The sequence below is a fragment of the Canis aureus genome, chromosome 10 (assembly GCF_053574225.1).
Source record: "Canis aureus isolate CA01 chromosome 10, VMU_Caureus_v.1.0, whole genome shotgun sequence".
Taxonomy (NCBI): domain Eukaryota; kingdom Metazoa; phylum Chordata; class Mammalia; order Carnivora; family Canidae; genus Canis; species Canis aureus.
The window spans coordinates 24,327,994-24,350,997 of record NC_135620.1 but is presented as its reverse complement, the minus strand read 5'-3'; the positions used below and the strand labels follow the sequence as shown (position 1 = coordinate 24,350,997).

The 23,004-nt window shown below is 38.1% G+C and overlaps 1 protein-coding gene across 2 annotated transcripts in view; it reads right to left on the bottom strand.

Moving 5' to 3' along the window:
• DDX46 (DEAD-box helicase 46) overlaps nucleotides 1–23,004 on the bottom strand; it is a 72,939-nt gene that overhangs the window by 23,133 nt on the left and 26,802 nt on the right. For both annotated transcript variants that reach the window (XM_077911721.1, XM_077911723.1), the window contains exons 12-15: nucleotides 22,824–22,902; nucleotides 20,964–21,046; nucleotides 8,795–8,959; nucleotides 8,122–8,284 (exon numbers count right to left, since the gene is read on the bottom strand). In XM_077911721.1, the coding sequence (XP_077767847.1) occupies nucleotides 8,122–8,284; nucleotides 8,795–8,959; nucleotides 20,964–21,046; nucleotides 22,824–22,902 (490 nt within the window). The remainder of the gene's footprint in view (nucleotides 1–8,121; nucleotides 8,285–8,794; nucleotides 8,960–20,963; nucleotides 21,047–22,823; nucleotides 22,903–23,004) is intronic.

Sequence of the window (23,004 nt, the reverse complement as noted above, 5' to 3'; positions counted from 1 at the left end):
ACACAAATACTTGTGATCTCATGAACTCCTGAAGCATGTGATGTAATTCTGACCAAAGAGAAGTACAGACAAGGGATTATTTGCGGGGGGGAAGTCCTTACTTATAAAAACAGCACAACACATTTTTGGGGTGCCTGGGTGGCTCAATCGGTTAAGCATCCACCTTCGGCTCAAGTCATGATCTCAGGGTCCTGGAATCAAGCCCTGGGTTGGGCTTCTCACTCAGCGGGGGAGCCCGCTTCTCCCTCTGCTCCTCCCCCCATTCATGCCCATTCTCTCTCCCAAATCAATGAATAAAATCTTAAAAAAAGGAAAAAAAAAGAAAAAACATACATTTCCCTCAATGTAGGAAAAGCTATTTATTGGACCAACCCACCTACAGATAAAAACTATAAATTCTAACGAAAGTATTAAAACAAAAACAAAAAAACCATTAACTGAAGGCACAAGAGAGTGACTAAAAATAAGCAGAAATTGGAATTTTTGATAATATAGAATAATAATGGCACTCGCTGAGTTTAAAGGATTTGATTTATTTTATTTTATTTTATTATTTTTTTTTTTAATTTTTATTTATTTATGATAGTCACAGAGAGAGAGAGAGGCAGAGACACAGGCAGAGGGAGAAGCAGGCTCCATGCACCGGGAGCCCGACGTGGGATTCGATCCCGGGTCTCCAGGATCGCGCCCTGCGCCAAAGGCAGGCGCCAAACCGCTGCGCCACCCAGGGATCCCTGATTTATTTATTTTAAAGATTTTGCTTGAGGAAAGGCCCTAGAAAGCTAAGGAAGGAAGTCAAACTTAAATAGATGGCCAGGAAATCTAATTAGAGAAACAGGAAAATACAAGAGAGAGTTGGATAGACTTAACAGCAGATGGCAAAAAGAAAACAGTGAACTTGAAGATTGGAGTCAAAGAAACAACCCAACCTTAATTAAGGAGGGGAGAAAAAAGGGCTGAAAAACCAACGTGAAGGGATGCATGGGTGGCTCAGCAGTTTAGCGCCTGCCTTTGGCTCAGGGCATGATCCTGGAGGCCTGAGATCAAGTCCCATATAGGGCTCCCTGCAGGGAGCCTGCTTCTCTTTCTGCCTGTGTCTCTTCCTCTCTCTCTGTGTTTCTCATGAATTAATGAATAAAATCTTTAAAAAAAAAAAAAAAAAAAAAGAAAAACCAAAAGTGAATAAAGGATCAAAGATGTGACAGTATTGGGATCCCTGGGTGGCGCAGCGGTTTGGCGCCTGCCTTTGGCCCAGAGCACGATCCTGGAGACCCGGGATCGAATCCCACGTCAGGCTCCCGGTGCATGGAGCCTGCTTCTCTCTCTGCCTCCCTCTCTCTCTCTCTCTCTCTGTGACTATCATAAATAAATAAAAATTAAAAAAAAAAATGTCACAGTATTCAAGGGCTGAACATACACATAATGGAGTCTCAAAAGGAAAGAAAAATAGCACAGGAAAAAAAAGAAACCTTAAGAAATTATAGTCAAGATTTTCCCAAATATGTCCTAAAAACATAAATTTTACAGAATCTACAAGCTCAGTGAACCATGAGTAGAATAAAAACAAAGAAAACCATACCTAGATAAACACTTTTTTTTTTTTTTGGGATCCCTGGGTGGCGCAGCGGTTTGGCGCCTGCCTTTGGCCCAGGGCGCGATCCTGGAGACCCGGGATCGAATCCCACGTCGGGCTTCCGGTGCATGGAGCCTGCTTCTCCCTCTGCCTATGTCTCTGCCTCTCTCTTTCTCTCTCTGTGACTATCATAAATAAATAAAAATTAAAAAAAAAAAAAAAAAAAAAAACACTTTTTTTTTTAAAGATTTATTTTTTTATTTATTTATATTAGACACAGAGAGAGAGAGAGAGAGAGAGAGGCAGAGACACAGGCAGAGGGAGAAGCAGGCTCCATGCCAGGAGCCCGACGCGGGACTTGCACCCTGGGCCAAAGGCAGGCGCGAAACCGCCGAGCCACCCAGGGATCCCTCCTAGATAAACACTTACCATACTTACCCAGCAATCCCATTCCTGGTTATCTACCCTACAGCGATGAAAACTATGTTCACACAAAAACCTGTAGTTGCACATTCAGTAGCAGCTCTATTCCTATTAGCAAAAATGAGGAATAACCCAGGATGTGCCTAGGTGGCTGTTAGTTGAGTGGCCAATTCTTGTTTTTGGCTAAGGTCATGATGTTGGGGTCCTCAACTTGACCTCGTGTCCAGCTCTGTACTTGGCAGGGAATCTGCTCCAAGATTCTCTCTCACCCCTCCCTCTGTCTCTCTCCCCGCTCGTGCTCTCGCTCAAATAAATAAATAAGATCTTTAAAAATAAATAAAATTTAAAAAAAATTTTAAACTGGGAAAAACCCAAATAAGCCTTCAGCAAACGAAGGGACACAAACACTGGTATATCCACAATAAACAGTGCTGGGCAATAAAAATAAATAAATAGTCCAATAACTTCAGTGGACATCAAAGTCATCATATTGAGTAAAAAAAAAAAAAAAAAAAAAAAAGGTGCATAATGTATGACCTGCATTTACAAATATTCTTATGAGAACATATCAGTGGTTGTCAGGCACTGTTCCACTACAAACTAACTGGAAAAAAAAAGTCTAAGCTAACACATAAATCTTACATGCACAATAAACAGAAGTATTTGCTTTGAGCCACAAGATCTACATAGACATACCTGTGTTAATAAAAACATTTAAATTTAAAAGTACAAAAAAAAACAAAAAACAAAAGCAAACACTAAACATAGGGCAGAGGAGAAATCATCCAGGGAAAGAAAGCGGAGCCCAATGTTCCAAATGAGGACGACAAAGTTCTAGACTAAAAGCTTTGCAGCTAATGGCAACCAAACATTTCCAGGATGATGACATTAACAGGGCTAAAATAAAACATCAATGTATGTCAGTACTGTCTATTTATCCTAATGACTAAATGTAAATGTGGACATTCTAGAAAAGGCAAAAATGTAGAGAAAGTAAAAAGATTAGTGGCAGCCAAGGGATAGGGACAGAGGGATAAACAGGCAGAGCACAGAGGATTTTTATGGTAGTATTTTCTATGTGAGTAATAATACATTATGGTACTATATTCCTAGATATAGGTCATTATAAATTTGCCCAAATCCACAAAATTCATAACACCAAGAATGAATCCTAATGGGGCCCATGGCTAGCTCAGTCAGTAGACTATCCAACTCTTGATCTTGGGGTTATCCATCTGAGTTTGAGCCCCCCATCAGGTGTAGAGATTACTCAAAAATAAAATCTTGTTTTTCCTAAAGATTTTATTTATTTATTTATTTATTTATTTATTTATTTATTTATTTATTTATTAGAGACAGACAGAGGCAGAGACATAGGCAGAGGGAGAAGCAGGCTCTCTAAAGGGGAGCCCAATGTGAGACTTAATCCCAGGATTCCGGGATCACTCTCTGAGCCAAAGGCAGACAGACGCTCAATCACTGAGCCACCCAAGGCGTCCCTCAAAAATAAAATCTTACAAAAGAAAAAAAAAAAAAGTGAATCCTAATGTAAACTATGGACTTTGGGTGACAATTATGTCTGAACGATTTTAAGAAATGTACCTCTGTGGTGTGGGATAGCAATAGAAGAGAAGTTTTGCATGTGTAGGGCAAGGGATATATAGAAACTCTAACTTCTGCTCAATTTTGCTGTGAACCTAAAACAGCTCTAAAAAAAGTTTATTAAAAAAAGAAATGTAGGGGCACCTGGGGCAACTGCCTTTGGCTCAGGTTGTGATCCCAGGGTACTGGGATTGAGTCCCACATTGAGCTTCCTGTGGGGAGCCTGCTTCTCCCTCTACCTATGCCTCTGCCTCTCTCTGTGTCTCTCATGAATAAATAAATAAAAATCTTTAAAAAAAAAAAAAAAAAAAGAAATGTAAACAGGTGCCTGGCTAGCTCCTTCAGTAGAACAGTCAACTTTTTTAAAAAAGATTTTATTTATTTCACAGAGAGAGAGAAAGCACAAGAAGGGGAGCAGGGAAGGGAGAAGCAGGCTCCCCACCGAGTCAACTCTTGATCTCTGGGTCATGAGTTCAAGCCCCACATTGGGAATAAAGTTTATTAAAAAATAAAAAATGAATAAAATAAATGTAAAAAGATCAAAACTAAAATGAAATGATATTGGTGTAAGACAAATATACATGGGATCCCTAGGTGGCTCAGCAGTTTAGCACCTGCCTTCTGCCCAGGGCATGATCCTGGAATCGCGGGATTGAGTCCTGCATCAGGCTCCCTGTGTGGAGCCTGCTTCACCCTCTGCCTGTGTCTCTGCCTCTCTCTCTATCTCTCTCTCTCTCTGGGTCTCTCATGAATAAATAAAATCTTAAAAAAAAAAAAAAAAACATACAGACCAACAAAATTAAATAGAGAGCTTAGAAATAAACCCTCAGATAAATGGTCAGATGATTTTGATGAAGGTGCCAAGATTCTACAATGGGTAAAAAGACAGTCTTTTTACCAAAAGGGGCTGGCATACTGAATACAAACATGAAAAAGAATGCAGCTGGACCTATATGCATCATAAAAATTACCTCAAAATGAATTAACAGCTAAAATGTTAGAACTCACAGAAGAAAACAATGGGGAAAACTTTCATAACCTTGGAATTGGCAATGGTTTCTTGGATATAACACCAAAAGAACATGCAACAGGGGCGCCTGGGTGGCTAAGTTGGTTAAGTATCTGATTCTTGATTTTGGCTCAGGCCATGATCTCAGGGTCATGAGACTGAGCCTTGCAATGGGCTCATCATTCAGCATGCAGTTTGCCTGAGATTCCCTCTCCTTTTGCCTATCCCCTGCTATCTCTTTTTCTCTCTCAAATAAAATCTTAAAAATAAAAAAAAGAGAGGCATAAAAGAAAATATACATAATATATATATATTAAAGATTTTATTTTTTTACTCACGAGAAACACAGAGAAGAGAGAAGACATAGGCAGAGGGAGAAGCAGGCTCCACGCAGAAAGCCCGATGCGGAACTCAATCCCAGGACTCCAGGATCACGCTCTAAGCCAAAGGCAGACGCATAACTGATGAGCCACCCAGGCATCCCCAAGAAAAAATATATAAATTGAACTTCAAAATTTAAACTTTTGTGCATCAAAGGACACTATCCAAAGGTTGAAAGGACAACCCACTGAATATAAGAAAATACAAGCAAATTGTACATCTGATAAGGGACTGCTATCCAGAATAAAGAAATCCTACAACTCAGCAATGAAAAAAAAAAAAAAAACTGATTAAAAATGGGCAAAAGCTTAGGACAGACATTTCTCCAAAGAATATATACAAAAGCCAAATAAGCACATAAAAAGATGTTCAATCTCAGTCATTAGGGAAATGCATATCAAAACCACAATGACAGACTACTTCACATCTACTAGCAAAATAAGAGAAAACAATGAGTGCTAGCCAGGTCGTGAATAAACCGGAATCTTACTGCACTGCTAGTGAAAATGCAAAATGGTACAACTACTGTAAAGAACAGTATGGTGGTTCCTTAAAAAGTTAAAAATAGAGGATCCCTGGGTGGCTCAGTGGTTTAGTGCCTGCCTTTGGCCCAGGCCAGGGCGTGACCCTGGAGTCCCGGGATCGAGTTTCATGTTGGACTCCCTACATGGAGCCTGCTTCTCCCTCTGCCTGTGTCTCTGCCTCTCTCTCTCTCTTTCTGTCTCTCATGAATAAATAGATAAAATCTTAAAAAAAAAAAAAAAAGTTAAAAATAGACTTACCATATGACCCAGCAATACTTGCAAGTATATACCCAAAGAAATTCAACATATACTTATATACCCGTGTTCAAAACAGCATTATTCACAGTAGCGAATAGGCAGGAACAACCCAAGAGTCCATCAAGAGATGAATGAATAAAAGAAATGTGGTATATGCATGCAATGGAGTATTTTTTAATGTTAAAAAAAAAAAAGGAGTATCTTCTTACACCATACTTAAAAATAAACTCAAAATGGATTAAAGACCTACATGTGAGACTTGAAACCAGAAAAATCCTAGAAGAGAGCACAAGTATCCATCAATACATGAACGGATAAAGATGTGGTGTGATTAGAATGGAATATTATTCAGCCACAAAAAAAGAATATCTTGCCGTTTGCAACAACATGGATGAACACAGAAAGCAAAATGCTAAATGAAATAACTCAGAAAAAGAAATACCATATGATTTTACTCCCATGGAATTTGAGAAACAAATCAAATGGACAAAGGAAAAAAAAAGGAGATAAACAAACCAAGAAATAGGCTCTTAACTACAAAGAACAAACAGAGGGTTACCAGAGGAAAGGTGGGTAGAGGGATGGGTGAAATAGGTAATGGGGATTAAGAGTACACTTAGGACCAGCACTGAGTGATGTACAGAATTGCTATGTCACTATATTGTACAACTGAAAGTAATATAGCAATGTATGTTAACTATGCTAGAATTAAAATACTTATTTAAAAAAATGGAAAATTCTGATACATGATAAAACAATGATAAGCCTCAAAGACAATTATGCTAAGTGAAAGAAACAGGCATATAAAGACAAATACTGGATGATTCCATTTGTGTGAAGTACCTACAACAGGGAAATTCATAAATGGAAAAAGTAGAATACAGCTTCCCTGCCTAGGTTAGGGGGTGGGGTTGGAGATGAAGTTATCACTTAATAGGTAGAGTATGTGTTTGGGATGATAAAAACTTCCGGAAGTAGAGAATGGTAGTATTACACAGCATGGTGAATGCTTAATGCCACCAAATTATACACTTTAAAACAGCTAAAATGGTAAATTTTATGTAATGTATATTTTATCCCAATAACAAAAAAAGGGGGGAAAATATGAGGCATTTTCAAACATTAAAAGCTAACCAAATACATATGCTCAAAGCCCTTTTAATTACATCCACAATGACACATGGTAAGGTAGACTATTTCCCAAAGATGACAGCAAAAGCATGGCCTATTCTACATTCTCTTCTATAAAGGGTCTGACCCTCCCAGGATCCCTGGGTGGCGCAGCGGTTTGGCGCCTGCCTTTGGCCCAGGGCGCGATCCTGGAGACCCGGGATCGGATCCCACATCAGGCTCCCGGTGCATGGAGCCTGCTTCTCCCTCTGCCTGTGTCTCTGCCTCTCTCTCCTCTCTCTCTCTCTCTCTCTCTCTCTCTCTGTGACTATCATAAAAAATAAAAATTAAAAAAAAAAAAAAAGAACTGGAGTCTATCCCTCCATTCCCTTGAATCTGGGCCACTCTTGGGACTATTCTGACCTACAGAGTATGGTGAAAATGAAAGTTCTGCCAATTCCCAGTATCATCCTTAACTGGTCTGTCAGCTTTTCATTCTTACCTTCTAGCCAAGCAGTCCACAGAGAGGTTCGCAAAGGAAAGAGCCATGACCCCTGGCCGACAGCCTGACAGAGCTCAGTCAAAAGCCAGTACCAACTTGCCAGCCATATAAGTTAATAAGACAAGTTAGAAACAGATCCCCAGTCTCAATTAAGTCATCCCAGTAGATAAGAGCATGAAACAGCAACTAGACAGTACGTGCTGAGCTCCATCCAAAATACAGATTTATAAATAAGTGACAGTTGCCACTAAATTTTGGGATGGTTCATTACAAAGTCACAGACCGCCAGAACACTTAGTTAATGAAGGTGATTCAAATCGTCTCTATTTCATATGTGTAGTGTTCTATTATAAGTCCCACATACATGTAACAATGGGGATGTTACACCAAAATGAAACGTTACTTTCAATTAAAGATCTAATGCCAATCATGAAAACATCTAAGTAGCATGACACAATGGAAACAATTTAACATAAAACAGAAAATTTTAAGTTCATTTTCTCCCCAACTGATTAATGGCTGTATGATTTAATCAAACCAACGTACCTTTGTCTTATTTTCTTTATCTCTAAGATGGAACAATAATGCTTACCCTTCCCAAAGAGTTGTTGTGAATAAAAACTAAGAAAGATGATACAAAATCTGGTTCTCCATTACAGCACACAGTAAATATTATCATTCAGAACACAATAGTGCTTGGCCAAATTAAGTACTCAACAGGTATTTTACTAAACGTTACCTCCATGAAGAGACATGCAAGGATAAGATGCTCTCATTAAATCTTTCAGAAGACCATCAGCATGTTCTTGCTTATCCACAAATATAATAACAGATCCTGATTCTTGATAATGGCCAAGAAGCTCAAGCAACTTCAAGAATTTCTTTTCTTCTTCAATCACAATCTGAAAATATCAAATTGCACCATGTTAAGGGAGTAAAATGCAAATACATCTCTAAAACAAAAATATTCATTTTATTTGTGGCAAATGGCTGAGAACACCTTGCTATATCCTTAGGGATGGGTAGGAAAATACTGATTTTAGCTGATAGACCAGTTAGACCAAAAGAAATTTCTAACTTTGAGAGAAGGGGCTTGCAAATGTGGGCAAATGATCATCTAGGTCTCTCTTGCCTCTTGACCTTATATCCTATTAACTAAAGAGTAAGATTGGTATATAACATTTCCATCCACTAGCCCCACCTCTTCTGGTGAGAGGAACTAAAAAGAGCATTTTAAACACGCAGTTCCAAGGAACAGCATATTCAAGTTTATCGGATAAAATATTAATGGCTGCAACTGTATCCTATTTAACATTAGAAATTATGTGCCTTCATCACAATGATCCCCAAAGGATTATATATTGCCTAAACAACACACAGGGAACTGAGGATTTCCTAAAGATTGTACCTACCACTTGTTGCTCTACATCTGAGCAAACCACACTCCTGCCTCCAACCTGCACTTCAATGGGTTTACTCAGGATTCTGCGAGCCAAAGCCTCCATAGCTCTGGGAAAAGTAGCTGAAAACATAACTGTCTGTCGATCAGGACGGACATTATCCACAATGCGCATCACCTGAGAACATATTTGCAAATAAATATGGTGAGTATAGTCTCCAAAAACCATACAATGTCAAAACCAAGTAAAAGGAAAATTTGAGAACATCTATTCAGTGACTTTGAAACTTGTTACCTTTCATTGTTCCACTCAGTCTCCCCCTCCTAAGAATGGCATCTAGAGTTACCCACAAATTTAGAGCAAAGATGGAAGAGTCACCTGTCACTAGTCTCTTTCACTCATCTCACCCCTAATTCACAAATTCAATATTCTTAATCTTAAAATTTTATCTGGAATACAACTATTTTCTCTTAGTATCACTGTTCCTTCACTTATTCAACATATTTTTGTTGAGCAACTATTATGTGTCAAGCATCACTCGAAGTGCTTGGAATATTCAATAAAAAGAAATAAAAATTTGTCTTTGGGGAGTTTCTATTCTAAGGAAGAGAGACACATATTATGTGTCAGAGGTTGATATGAGCAACAGAAACAAAGAGAACAATTCAAGCGGACACATTGCTGAGGGAGTAGGATATAGGTACCTCTATAGATCCCTGGAGAAATCCTAGGAGTCTTACTATGACTGGAATAAACAAGAAAAATAGAAATAACGAATAATCATTAATAATGATTTCTTTTTTTTTTTTTAAGATTTTATTTATTCATAAGAACACAGAGAGGGAGAGAGAGAGAGAGAGGCAGAGACACAGGCAGAGGGAGAAGCAGGCTCCACACAGGAAGCCCGATGTGGGATTCAATCCCGGGTCTCCAGAATCAGGCTCTGGGCTGAAGGCAGTGCTAAACCGCCAAGCCACCCAGGCTGCCCCAATAATGATTTCAAGGTAGATAGTGGTGAGTGGCTGGAAAATGGGAAGGGTGAAGGTCTTGCCAGGAATATACAGAATTCTAAGACCAGATCTTCACTCCAATCAATGATGTGAAATCTATGAAACAGACAGTCCTACCGAATGCACTTGGAAATCTGGGTTCTTGGCCTAAACATCAACCATCTCTGAGCTGGCTAATTCCAACTATCTCCCAGCTTTTACTCCTACCCAAGCTATTCTCTATCCAGCAACCAAAATGATGGCTTTTGTGTCAGTACTCTCAGTTAAAGACTATTGGCTGACCACGTACATTTATTTCAATTCCCCTGAGAAACGCTGTAAAAGGTAACAGTACGGGGATTGTTTTTAAAAATTGCACAAACCAGCGAAGACAGTAAGAAAATAAGATAGGAGATGATAACAACATTCTGACTAAATGGTACCCAGACCCAAGAAAACATAATTCTAAAATAAGAATTAACTAGATTTTTAAGAAGCACACTATCCTGTTTCTCTTCCACAGGAGGGTTACTCTTCACTGCTTGGTCTTTACATAACTTTGGAAATCCTCTGTAATGTTTTCCAGTAAATCTTCATAATTTTCTACAAAAGATCTTAGATATCTTTTGTCAGGTTTATTTTTTCATGCTTCTGTAAATTATTTTTAAAGTACATTTTCTAACTTGCTGAAAAAAGAAATGTAAATGACTTTTGTTTACTGAGTTGGTACCCAGAAACTTTACAGTCTTCTTATCTGTAGATTGTTTTAAATCTTCTACAAAAATAGTCCCAGCATCTGTAAATCACACTTGCTACTTCCTTTCTAAACATTATACTCTTTCTGTTCTAGTAAAATGTTGAATGGGGTGTTAACTACTTTACTTTTTTTTTTTTTTAAGATTTTATTTATTTGACAGAGAGAGCAAGAGAGCAAGAGCTGGCGGAGTGGTAGACAGAGGGAAAGGGAGAAGCGGGCTCCCTGCTGAGCATGGAGGCTGATGCTGGACTCAGTCCCAGGACCCTGGAATCGTGACCTGAACGAAAAGCAGATGCTTAATCAACTGAGCCACCCAAGTACTCCCTTACTTTCTTTTTTTATGTTAACAGTTAAAAGTTCTACCGCTAAGTATAACATTTACTACAGAGTTTTTTGTAGATACCTTTTATTAGGGAAGGAGGTTCCTCACTAGTCTATGTTGAATTTTTAAATCATAAAATGTTATCAATGCCTTTTCCACATTTTAGATAATGTATGGCTTTTTCCTCTCTTCTGAGAGGAAGGATTATATTACTTAATTTTTCTTTGTTTAAAGAAAAGATGTACTTATGTATCTTAGACATAGAGAGTGCATACAACTGAGGGTAGGGTCAGAGGGAGAGAATCTTCAAGCAGACTCTCAATGAAACACTCAATCTCAGGGCCCATAAGATCATGCCCTGAGCCAAAACCAAGAGTCGGACGCTTAAATGACGGAGCCACCCAGGCGTCCCTTACTTGATTTTTCTAATCTTAAACTAGCCTTACATCTAAAGAACACCAACTTCAGGGATCCCTGGGTGGCGCAGTGGTTTGGCGCCTGCCTTTGGCCCAGGGCGCAATCCTGGAGACCCGGGATCGAATCCCACGTCGGGCTCCCGGTGCATGGAGCCTGCTTCTCCCTCTGCCTGTGTCTCTGCCTCTCTCTCTCTCTGTGTGACTATCATTAAAAAAAAAAAAAAAAAAAAAAAGAACACCAACTTCAGTATGGTTTATTGTTTATTTTAAGCATTACTCTATTGGGCAATATAATTTTTAGGCTTTTGTATCATTGTAGATGAATTTTGATACCAATATTATACTAGCCTATAAAAGGAAAAGTCTGACAGTTCCTTACAAAGTCAAACAAATTGCCACACAACTCAGAAATCCTAGCCCTTAGGCGGGACCTGGGTGGCTCAGTCAGTTAAGCATCTGCCTTCAGCTCAGGTCATGATCCCAGGGTACTAGGATTGAGCCTCACATCATGTTCTCTGCTCATCAGGGAGTCTGATTTTCTCTCTCTCTCTCTCTCTCTTTCTCTCTCCCCCTGTGCCTCCCTCCCCCCTCACATTCTTTCTACCTCTCAAATAAAGTCTTTTTTTTTTTTTTTTAACGATTTTACTTATTTATTCATGAGAGAGACAGAGAGACAGGCAGACACACAGGCAGAGGGAGAAGCAGGCTCCATGCAGGGAGCCTGATGTGGGGCTCAATCCCGGGACTCTAGGATCCCACCTTGGGCCAAAGGCAGGTGCTAGACTGCTGAGCCACCCAGGGATCCCCTCAAATAAAGTCTTTAAAAAATTTTTTAAAAGAAAATGTTTTTAAAAAGATTACAATGATCTTATAAATTGTTGAATATTTTTTAATTGTTGAATATTAACCCTTCTTCATACTTTGAAATAAAATATAATTAGGAACAAAATTATTCATTCCTGGAATATCTGGTAGAACTTGCTAATGAGAAACAGGAACTGTTCTCCTTCCTCCTGTGTCTCTGCCTCTCTCTCTCTTTCTCTATCATAAATAAATAAATAAATCTTTAAAAAAAAGAAACAGAACTGGTGGTTTCCTTGTGGGAAAATTAAAAATTTATTTCTTATTTTTTAGTCTGTTTAATTTAAAGCTTTCAAATGTACTGGCATACAAAGAAAGATAAAAGCAAGATGGGAGGGGTGCTTGGGTGGCTCAGGTGGTTAAGCGTCCAACTACTGATTTCAGCTCAAGTCATGAGCTCAAGATTGTAAGGTGGAGCGCTGCATCGGGCTCTGCACTCAGCAGGGAGTCTGCTTAAGATTGTCTTCTTCCACCTCTGCCTCTCTCCTAGTTCATAGGCATGCTTTCTAATACACAAAATCTTAAAAAAAACAAAAACAAAAACAAAACAAGCAAAAAGCAACAAAATCCTGAAGACAGTAAAAGATAAATCAAGCTCAAGGAAGCAGAGCCCCACGTTAGCAGTGAAGAAAAGTTGAGAACAAAGCTGTTTTCCCTACATGGAGATGAAAGGTGGGGTCTCAAAATAAGGAGAATTGCTACAAAGCCTGCTTAAGAAGCAATCAAATCACCCAACCTCTATGTAACTGCTACTCAGCCAGGCAATGGGCCCTTCTCTCATCCTAGCCAAAAACCTAAAGGTTTAGCTTCTGGAGAGAATAAAACAAAAAAGCATGACTGGATGAGGCAAGGATAACATCCCAAGAAGAAAAGCATTTAGTAAATACATAATGTTTGATGCTGAGGCTCCCGTCTCTCCCTCAAGTCCTCTTTCTCAACCCATAACGAGAGACAGGCCTTCACATTTCTGGCCGGAGACTAGCCAATATTTCTCCAGGGACAGTCTGCTCAGCCCAAGAAGACAGGAAGAAGACAGTCCCCAACCAAAAGAAAGACTCAGTCAGATCACAATAGTGAAACTTAGGTAGTCAGTAGGTTCTGCTCTGGCAGAGAGAGCTTTGAATTTTAAGCTGCCTTTTCTCCACCTCTTAAAGATAAGTAGATAACTACAGATTCCCAGACATCTACAGAATGCCTCTGATCTGAATACAGAAACCAAAGCAAATAGAAAATCAATTTGGAGGACACAAATCCTATGTCGGTAGAAGGCAATCTTTAGAAATGAGCCATTTAGGGGATGCCTGGGTGGCTCAGCAGTTGAGCGTCTGTCTGCCTTTGGCCCGGGGGCATGATCCTGGAGTCCCGGGATCGAGTCCCATGTTGGGCTCCCTGCGTGGAGCCTGCTTCTCCCTCTGCCTGGCTCTCTGGCTCTCTCTCTCTCTGTATCTCTCATGAATAAATAAATTAAATCTTAAAAAAAAAAAGAAAAAATGAGCCATTTAAATGAAATCTTGCCATATGCAACAACATGGATAAACTGGGACACCTGGGTAGCTCAGTGCTTTAGCTTGTGCTTTTGGCCCAGGGTGTGATCCTGGAGTCCCAGGATTGAGGTCCACATCGGGCTCCCTGCATGGAGCCTGCTTCTCTTTCTGCCTGTGTCTGTGCCTCTTTCTCTGTTGTCTCTCATGAATAGATAAATAAAATCTTAAAAAACAAAACAAACAAACAAAAAAAACACCATGGATGAACCTACAGGGTATAATGCTAAGTGAAAGTCAGTCAGAGAAAGACAAATAACCTAGGATTTCATTTACATGTGGAATTTAAGAAACAAAACAAACGAACAAAGAAAAAAAGTTAAAAAAAAAAAGCAGACTCTTAAATACAGAAAACAAACTGGTGGTTACTAGAGGGTATGTGGGTGTGGGGATGGGTGAAATACGTGAAGAGGATTAAGAATACACTTACCATGATGAGTACTGAGTGATGTATAGAATTGCTGAATATTGTACTGAACAGTGAGTACTGAAACTAATATAACCCTGTATGCTAATTATACTTGAATAAAAATAAATTTAAAAAATAAAAATGAATCACTTAAGTGCTTGCTTCAGTTAATACATATACTAAAAAGAAATTGGAATGATACAGGATGACACAGAAATTCATGAAGCGTTCCATTTAAAAAAAATTAATTAATAAAAGATTTACTCTTGGATTACAGAACTTTGGGGATCCTAACCAAGTGAGAAACAAAGGGGACCCTCAGAATGATGGATTCCAGGATGGCAGATGTATGTCAAGCATAAAGAACAATAAACCATGAATGACTGGAGCAAGTCAAGAGGCTCTGAAGAAATTCCTTGGGCAGTCCCGGTGTCTTAACGGTTTAGCACCACCTTAAGCCCATGGCCTGATCCTGGAGACCCGGAATCGAGTCCCACGTCAGGCTCCCTGCATGGAGCCTGCTTCTCCCTCAGCCTGTGTCTCTGCCTCTCTCTCTCTGTGTCTGTCATGAATAAATTAATAAAATCTTAAAAAAAAAAGAAAGATATTCCTTAAGGAAGATGAAACAGAAAACTTGGGGTGTTTCAACTACTTGATAGATTTATATAACAAACAGAGTTTGGCATTTAATTAATTTTAAGTATATAAGAAATCTAGGCAACAAACATAAAAAGATGATTATCTCTAGAGAAAACAGAAAGTTATAGAGGAAATTAAAAATAATTTGTTTACTACACTGCCCAGCTCTGAATAACATTTAGATTGTCATATACTGATCCAATTAAGACAGCAACAAAAATCTACTGGAAAAATAAGGGAAGAAATGATGCAAGAATGTGACAGGAAGAAGGAAAACAGAAATTATGTTCCCCTGTGGGAAATCAGTAAGTGATATCAAAAACAGAAAAATAAAAAGGAGAAACAGAAGCACACCATTTAGAGAAGTAGAATACCAAAAAAATCAGCTAAGAGATTAAAGAGAAGGGAGCAGAGGGACACCATTTAACCTATGTGCACATGTCATTGTGAAAACTAAAAATGTAAAAAAATTACATGACAGGGATCCCTGGGTGGCGCAGCGGTTTGGCGCCTGCCTTTGGTCCAGGGCGCGATCCTGGAGACCCGGGATCGAATCCCACGTCAGGCTCCTGGTGCATGGAGCCTGCTTCTCCCTCTGCCTGTGTCTCTGCCTCTCTCTCTCTCTCTCTGTATGTGACTTTCATAAATAAATAAAAATTAAAAAAAAAATTACATGACAGATTCCTCTGCTCAAAACCCTCCAATATAGAAAAGCCTGAATAGCTTAGTCAGTTGAGCATTCAACTCTTGATCTCAGCTCAGGTCTTGATCTCAGGGTGGTGTGTTCAAACCAAAAAACAAAAAAACCTTCCAATATAGCAACTCATCACATCAAATTAAAATCCAGGGATCCCTGGGTGGCGCAGCGGTTTGGCGCCTGCCTTTGGCCCAGGGCGTGATCCTGGAGACCCGGGATCGAATCCCACATCAGGTTCCCGGTGCATGGAGCCTGCTTCTCCCTCTGCCTGTGTCTCTGCCTCTCTCTCTCTCTCTCTCTCTCTGTGACTATCATAAAAAATAAAAAATAAAAAATAATCCAAATTCCTAGCCCAGCCATATAGGGTCTTACATGTTCACCACACCATCAGCACATCTCTCTGTACTTATTTTCTACTCTCTTCCTACCAAAATCCCCCTCCTTTACTCTACTGCAGGGACACTGGCCAAGCAAATTCCCAAGTCAGGGCATTTGTACTGGTTCTTTGCCTATAACACTTTTCTCCCAAATACCCACCTGGCTCAACCTCTCACTTTACTGAGGACTTAGTTCTTATGTCATCTTATCAGCAATGCCTTTCTTTAATTTCCTACATAAAATGACATTCCTTTCAGAATGACTAAAGTATATTACTGAAAAAAATAGGAATCATTAACCATGACTGGTCTGATAATATGAATTTGGCAGTAGTATCATTGCAAATTCACATAATAGTATTGAATGTGTCCATCTTTTAAGACATTACAAAGCATCGTGACTTTCAGGTATCTTATCTAAACAAGTCAAAGGACTGCTCATTTAGTCTCAGCCTCTCATTTTTTAAAAGAAGATTTTATTTATTTGAGAGACAGAAAGAGCACAAGCACAAGTGGGGGAAGGAGCAGGGAGAGAAGCAGACTCGAAAGCATGATGTAGTGCTCATTCCCAGAACCCTGAGATCATGACTTGAGCTAAAGGCAGATGCCCAGCCTGACTTAGCCACCTAGGTGTCCCTCAGCTTCTCATTTTATAGATGTAGAAACAAGGACCAGACAGACAATTCATATTAAAGCCCCACTGTGGCCTTGAAAATCTCTTCAAAGAGTAATACACATCCTGCCTTCCTAGAATATTCACAAATAACCTTTAATTTTCACTATATGCAGAAAGACACTATCAAAGGATTAAAGTTTTCTGGAGAAGCAAACCTAACTCTCCTCTTGTCATAGTGCAGAGAAACCTTCCTGAATAAGCTACAAATCCTGTGCTTCCTATAACAATGTACTGCACATGGGAGCTTAGATTTACCTTTTGAGTATCTAGTACTGCTTAGGGTCATGAAGATGTCTGTAGAATGACTCTAATGATTATGCACTTTTTCAGTGATGACTGGTATACATTTTGATTGCCTTGGCTATCAGATTGGGAGCTACTGATTAAAAGCTGTTCCTGAAACTTTTCAATATGTTCCTTCTCTCATACTACAGATACTTCAAGTCAGCTGTGATTTGCCAAGTCCATAAACTTCCCCTTTCACACTTATAAGCTAAAATTAAATTCATTAGTCCAATAAGTCACTATGTTTACCAAGTAGCAGTTTTCTACTTTTTGCTAATTCAATTCGATTGTTGGCATATGCTCCTTTTAGAGATGTTCTAAAAGCTTAACACATTATGTCTTCTATTTCTCCTGATGATCTGCAATGCTTTTCTTTACCATCAAGAAAATAATTTGCTACCAAGTGAATGATTTATTTACTCATCAATGTAAATATCCCAATCTCAGTTTTTATTTTTATTTTTTTTAAGGTGTTATGTATTTATTCATGAGAGACACGGAGAGAGAGAGGCAGAGACATAGGCAAGAGGGAAAAGCAGGTTCCCTGCAGAAAACCTCATGCAGGACTCTATTCCACGACTTCGGGATCACGAACTTAGCCGAACGCAGACGCTCAACCACTGAGCCACCCAGGTGCCCCTCAATCCCAGTTTTAAAATCACGAATAGGGTCCCTGAGATGTTGATATGTAGTTTGGTAAAAATTACCCTGGACTAGAGTATAGTATGAAATAGGAATAAAACTTGGTGTGTGTTGGGGGGAGAGTAGTCAACTGTCATTATGTCCCTGAATGTTTCCTCTAATGTTAAGTATTACATTAGACTCAACAATAAGCTTTCAAAACTCTGTCTTTTTTTAGTGCCTCAATTTCCTTAAGGAGCAGCCATTTTATTCATCAGTAACTGCTTATGCACCGAATCCTTCATCAGTGGCCTGAAGAAAGAGGACTCAGACACTGAAGTGTCTTATCATCTATCTAGTGAGTTATTTTTGATGTTAATTTGAAGAAAGCTTCAAAGTTACAATAATCTCTCATGAGACCGTGAGCTCCTTAAAATGACTTATGCAAACATGGTGCTTTGCAGTGTACAACTGACAAGCACATTTACAGTCTCACTTTACTATGTGATTGGTATTTTTAAGAAAGTGAAAACTCGGTGGGGCGCTTGGGTGGCTTGGTTGGTTGGGCCTCTGACTCTTGGTTTCAGGTCAGGTCATGATCTTAGGGTCGTGGGATAGAGCCCTGAGTCAGGCTCTGTGCTCAGCAGGGAGTTTGCTTGGGATTCTTTCCCTCTGCCCTTCCCGCCCTGTTCCTGCATATACGAGCTCTCTCTCTCAAATAAATACATTTTAAAAAAGAAAAAAGAAAGTAAAAACCTAGAGTAAATATCGTCAGGATCTTTAGCTCCCTTCACTTTGTATTAGGCATAGGCATGAATAAATTTAGGCCAATTAAAACATGCTTGTCTTTCTCAATAAAAATAGAACATGTCAATAATAACATTTTATAACTAAAAGGAATATTATTTACATACTTTCACCAAATCATGTATTTCTAGCTCCCATTATGGCTAACTTGAGCTAACAATTAGCTTCTGTATCTAATCAATTTCTTCTCTTACTCTTTATTTCTACTAAATTAAATGAACAAACCCAGAAACTGTGGGCAATTTCTTATGGAAAACCACTTTTTAAGAATGCCTGGGTGGCTCAATGGTTGAGAGTCTGCCTTTGGCTCAGGTTGTGATCCCAGGGCCCTAGGATCAAGCCTCACATCAGACTCCCCACAGGGAGCCTTCCTCTCCTTCTGTCTATGTCTCTCTCTGCCCTCTCTGTGTCTCTCATGAATACAAATATAAAATCTTAAAAAAAAAAAACCACTTTTTAATATCCTATCAGATGCTAAGTTTTAATAGATTTCAATTTCAGATACAAGACCAAATGGATTCCCAATCTACTCTTCCACTGTCTTTGGTTCCAAAAGAAGGCTTTTTGTTTGTTTGGTTTTTTTACCCGAAAGGAGTTCTTCACATTCTGTTGCTGCCCTTTGGAAGATGTCCACTAGATAGTACAAGTTTTTCTTTAGTAAGTTAAAAAAAATAATAAGGTTTAAAATAGATGTAAACTTGTGTACCACTTGTGGTGTTCTTGAGAAATCCTATCATCTTATCCTTTTAACCTTTATGCTAAAAACTCTTGTTTTGGTGCTTGAAAGTGTTAAATTTAAAACAATACACAAAAAAAATAAAAAATAAATAATAATAAAATAAAACAATACACAAAGATTTCTTCAAGTCTTTTGACCTGCCAGCCTACATACGTCAATACAGAAAAGTAGAGTCTTGTACCTTCTGCCTATATCATTGCACAACATGTACACTTACTGTACATTGACCTCAGAGAGATATACATTCAGCGAATGTATTTAATTTAGTTCCCAAATTTCATTATTTTCTTCAGTACAAAATCATGTCTGAAGACATACTGCCTGCCCACTCTTCTTTAGATAGAGACCATTATGCACATGTGCATTCATTAGAACTAGCTTTGATTCAAACTGGAGTGCCTTTACTTGCTTGCTTTACACTCAAATAGTGGAAATGAACCCAAACCCAGCATTTTTTTAATCTACACTACAAGCTCACAAAATAATCATTAACTTACTCTAAAATTTCTTCTCATGGTTTTTAGTGATCAACAAATAAACTACTAATCAGCATTTCTCCCTTGAGTACTTAAAGAGATGTAAGCACTAATGGCAAAGGATGATTCACTCTGCATATCAATGGGAAATGTTGTTTTGACCTCTCTCTGGCAAAACTTAATTGATCGACCATAAAGGCCCGATCACTACTACACCTACTTTTTTTTTTACACCTACTGTAAATATTACCATAAAGTCTAAGATTTCCTGGGATTGGGAAAGACACTAAAGGGATCTGATCCCATCTACCATCAGATTCATCAAGTCCCTCTACTTTCTTTCCACAAATGGATCACCCTGCCTCTCTATCTGAATTCATGGATGAAAAGCATACTCAGTATCTGCCCTCCTTCTACAGTGTACCCTGCTTCATGTCCAAATGTTTATCCAGCCCACTTTATACTCAGACCCAGCTTCATACAATTTCCCAAACAGGTCCTAGGTCCACTCCTCAATGATTCTTTCATGTGACAGACTTTTTAAAGGATGCTATTAAGTCCTATACTCCAAGCTTAATTATTCCTCATGTCCTTAACTATTTCTCACATGGTTCAGGGGTCATTACACTCCTCTTTACTCTTATGTGCTCTCGAGATCTCTCATTTAGATTATTCCTAAATCTAAACACTATACAGTCACTATGTGACAGGCAATGCATTTCTGGAGACCAAACAAACTGAAAAGACTAAAGATCATTTTAATTGTGTCCCTTTCTAATATCTCATATAATGCAGTTTGTGATTGAAAGTAATTTTTTTAAGACAAATGTTTTTATTTTTTTTATTAATTAATTAATTAATTAATTAATTAATTATTTATTTATTTATTTATTTATTATGATAGTCAAAGAGAGAGAGAGAGAGGCAAAGACACAGGCAGAGGGAGAAGCAGGCTCCATGCACCGGGAGCCCGATGTGGGATTCGATCCCGGGTCTCCAGGATCACGCCCTGGGCCAAAGGCAGGCGCCAAACGGCTGCGCCACCGAGGGATCCCTGAAAGTAAATTTTGAGGGGCATCCATAGCACACTGATAACTCGCATTCCTTATCTCATTAATAAAAATACCACCTCTTAACGTGTCCCTCTAAGTTTATATCACTGAAATTTTGTATCTGAGCAAAGAATGCATGAGGAACATGAAAACCTAAAGAGACAAATGCTCTTGGGTCTTTGTTTTTACATTTGGAGAATGTAAACAGCATGTACTATACTGAAAATTAAAAGAATGAATTGAAGGAATTTATTTAAAAGCATTAACAAAAACTATAAAATATGAAAGCTTAAGCTTCTACTATTGGCACTCCAATTTTAATTTTACCACGGATACCTTTAAAAGACTAATAAGCAAAGCCTGCACAAATACTTTCTGAACCAGTTTTAAGATGAATTCAAAACATAAAAATGTATTTCAATTCAATATGTTCTCAAACACCATATGAACATTTCATTCTCATGGCAGTTACAAGGTTTATTTTACAGTTCAAAACACTAAGACATTTAATGATTACCTGTGGTTCAAAACCCATGTCAAACATTCTGTCTGCTTCATCTAAAACAACATATGTCACTCTTCGAAGATTCGTGACACGACCTAAAATGAGGGAAAAAAATAAAGACAAAAGGAAAACTAAAAATCAGTCACAATTCATTTTATGACTACCAACAACTTTAAAAAACTGTAAAGGGAACTAAAATGCCTGACTTAACCAGAGGGGTAAGTTAGGTATGTTTAAACAGTGAAACGAAACTTTGGTCTACAAGATCTTAATCTAATGGCAAGTACTTTCTGACAATGGGTATATGAGGCCCTTTATTTTGTCAAACTCGTCTCTTGCATACCATCATAGGGCCTGAAGGACCTGTAAAATTCAGAAAACAGCCCTCTCCAAAACACATCATAAAACTAAGACTGAGATGAAGCATCGAGCCACATCAGCCATTATCTGACAGCATCACCTAGGAAAAAACATATTAGAGATTACAGCGTATGTGTGGAAAGCAAGTTCCAGTGCTAACTATTTTAGATGCAGAAAACCTCCTTTTTATATTAATTTATAAACTACTTCCATACAGTTAGAAGCTTCTAACGGGCATGTCAAGATATTAATGAGAAGCTATTCAACATCATTAGGTAACTAAAATACTACACAAAAACTTTAAATATCAAATGTATTGCATACATACATTTTTCTATATAAAGATAACAAATTCAATTTTATTAAATGCTTCCACTGGTTTAAAAAGATGCAAAGTGTTTCTTAGCCAGTGAAAACTACTAAATACATACACAGGAAAGCCTTTCTAAAGGATTAACACAAGCATTTCTATCAAATGATGAATCAATCACCTGGCAAAAACACGTATAAAATAGTTATTTCAATATAAACCAAAAGACAGATAAAGGAAAAAGGTAAAATTAATCAAGATGAATTTCAGGAGACTTAATCAATGCAGCATTGAGAAAAAAACGAGGGATTATTTTATCAGCATTCAACCCAAAACTTTTTGTAGACTGTACAGGCACACTGATTTTATCAAACAACTTCAATGTCACTTCGCCAACTTCACGGAGAATTAGAAGTAAACGTATACAGAAATTCAAGCAGAATGCTATGAAAAACATGCATTACTCACAGTTTTTAATACTCTATTATGTACATACTGAATACTGCAATGGAAACCTTTGAAAGCATTTTCTTCAAAAAAAATAAGAAATGAAGCGAAAATAAATGCTAATACTTAAGTATTCCACACTAACATCTGCAGCCCCCATTAGTTCTGCAAGGTTGGGAACAGCATTAAATGACCTACCTTGGATGGCTTACGTCTCGGAAGCCCAGTTCTATAAATCTTGAAGGGCCTTTCTCCACAGAAGTTAAATAATGTCAACAGTTTAGTAACAGTTTTGATAGGGAATAATTTAACAAAGCACAACATACGAGCTAAAAAAACATGCAATATTTATAAAAGATAAAATTTCTTGAAGCTGCAATACCTTAATTTATCCAGTATTATAAGAAAATACTAGCTCCTGTGGGGGAAAAAGTCTAAAGTTCAGAATTAAAAAAAAAAAAAAAAAAGTCCAAACCCCTCCCCTGTTAAAAGCAAAGCTAGGCCAAAATTTGATTGAGAATCCATGTTAAAGAGCTAAAAAGATCAGATGGAGTTAGTTCCCAAAAGAAGTTGTAAATTAAATTCCAATATGAACGCTCACAACAAATGTGTTGCAATACAAATTTTAAGATATTACAGCTTTAAGAAGAAATATAAAACCACTTTAGTGATTTCTTGTATCTGCTTTGATTTAACAAAAAATGTACAGAATTCAAAAAGGAGAAATGAGAACAAAAAAAACACTCGTGACTTACCACTGTTAGCTGCTAACATGTCAATCATTCGACCAGGTGTGCAAACAATAATTTCAGCACCTCTTTTCAGCTCAGCAATCTAATGAAAAAGATTAAATATTACAGTCTATTTATCACTAATTCTTATTTAAACAGATCTGAAAATACTGCCCAAGATCCTTGTATAGCTCCATAAGGTAAA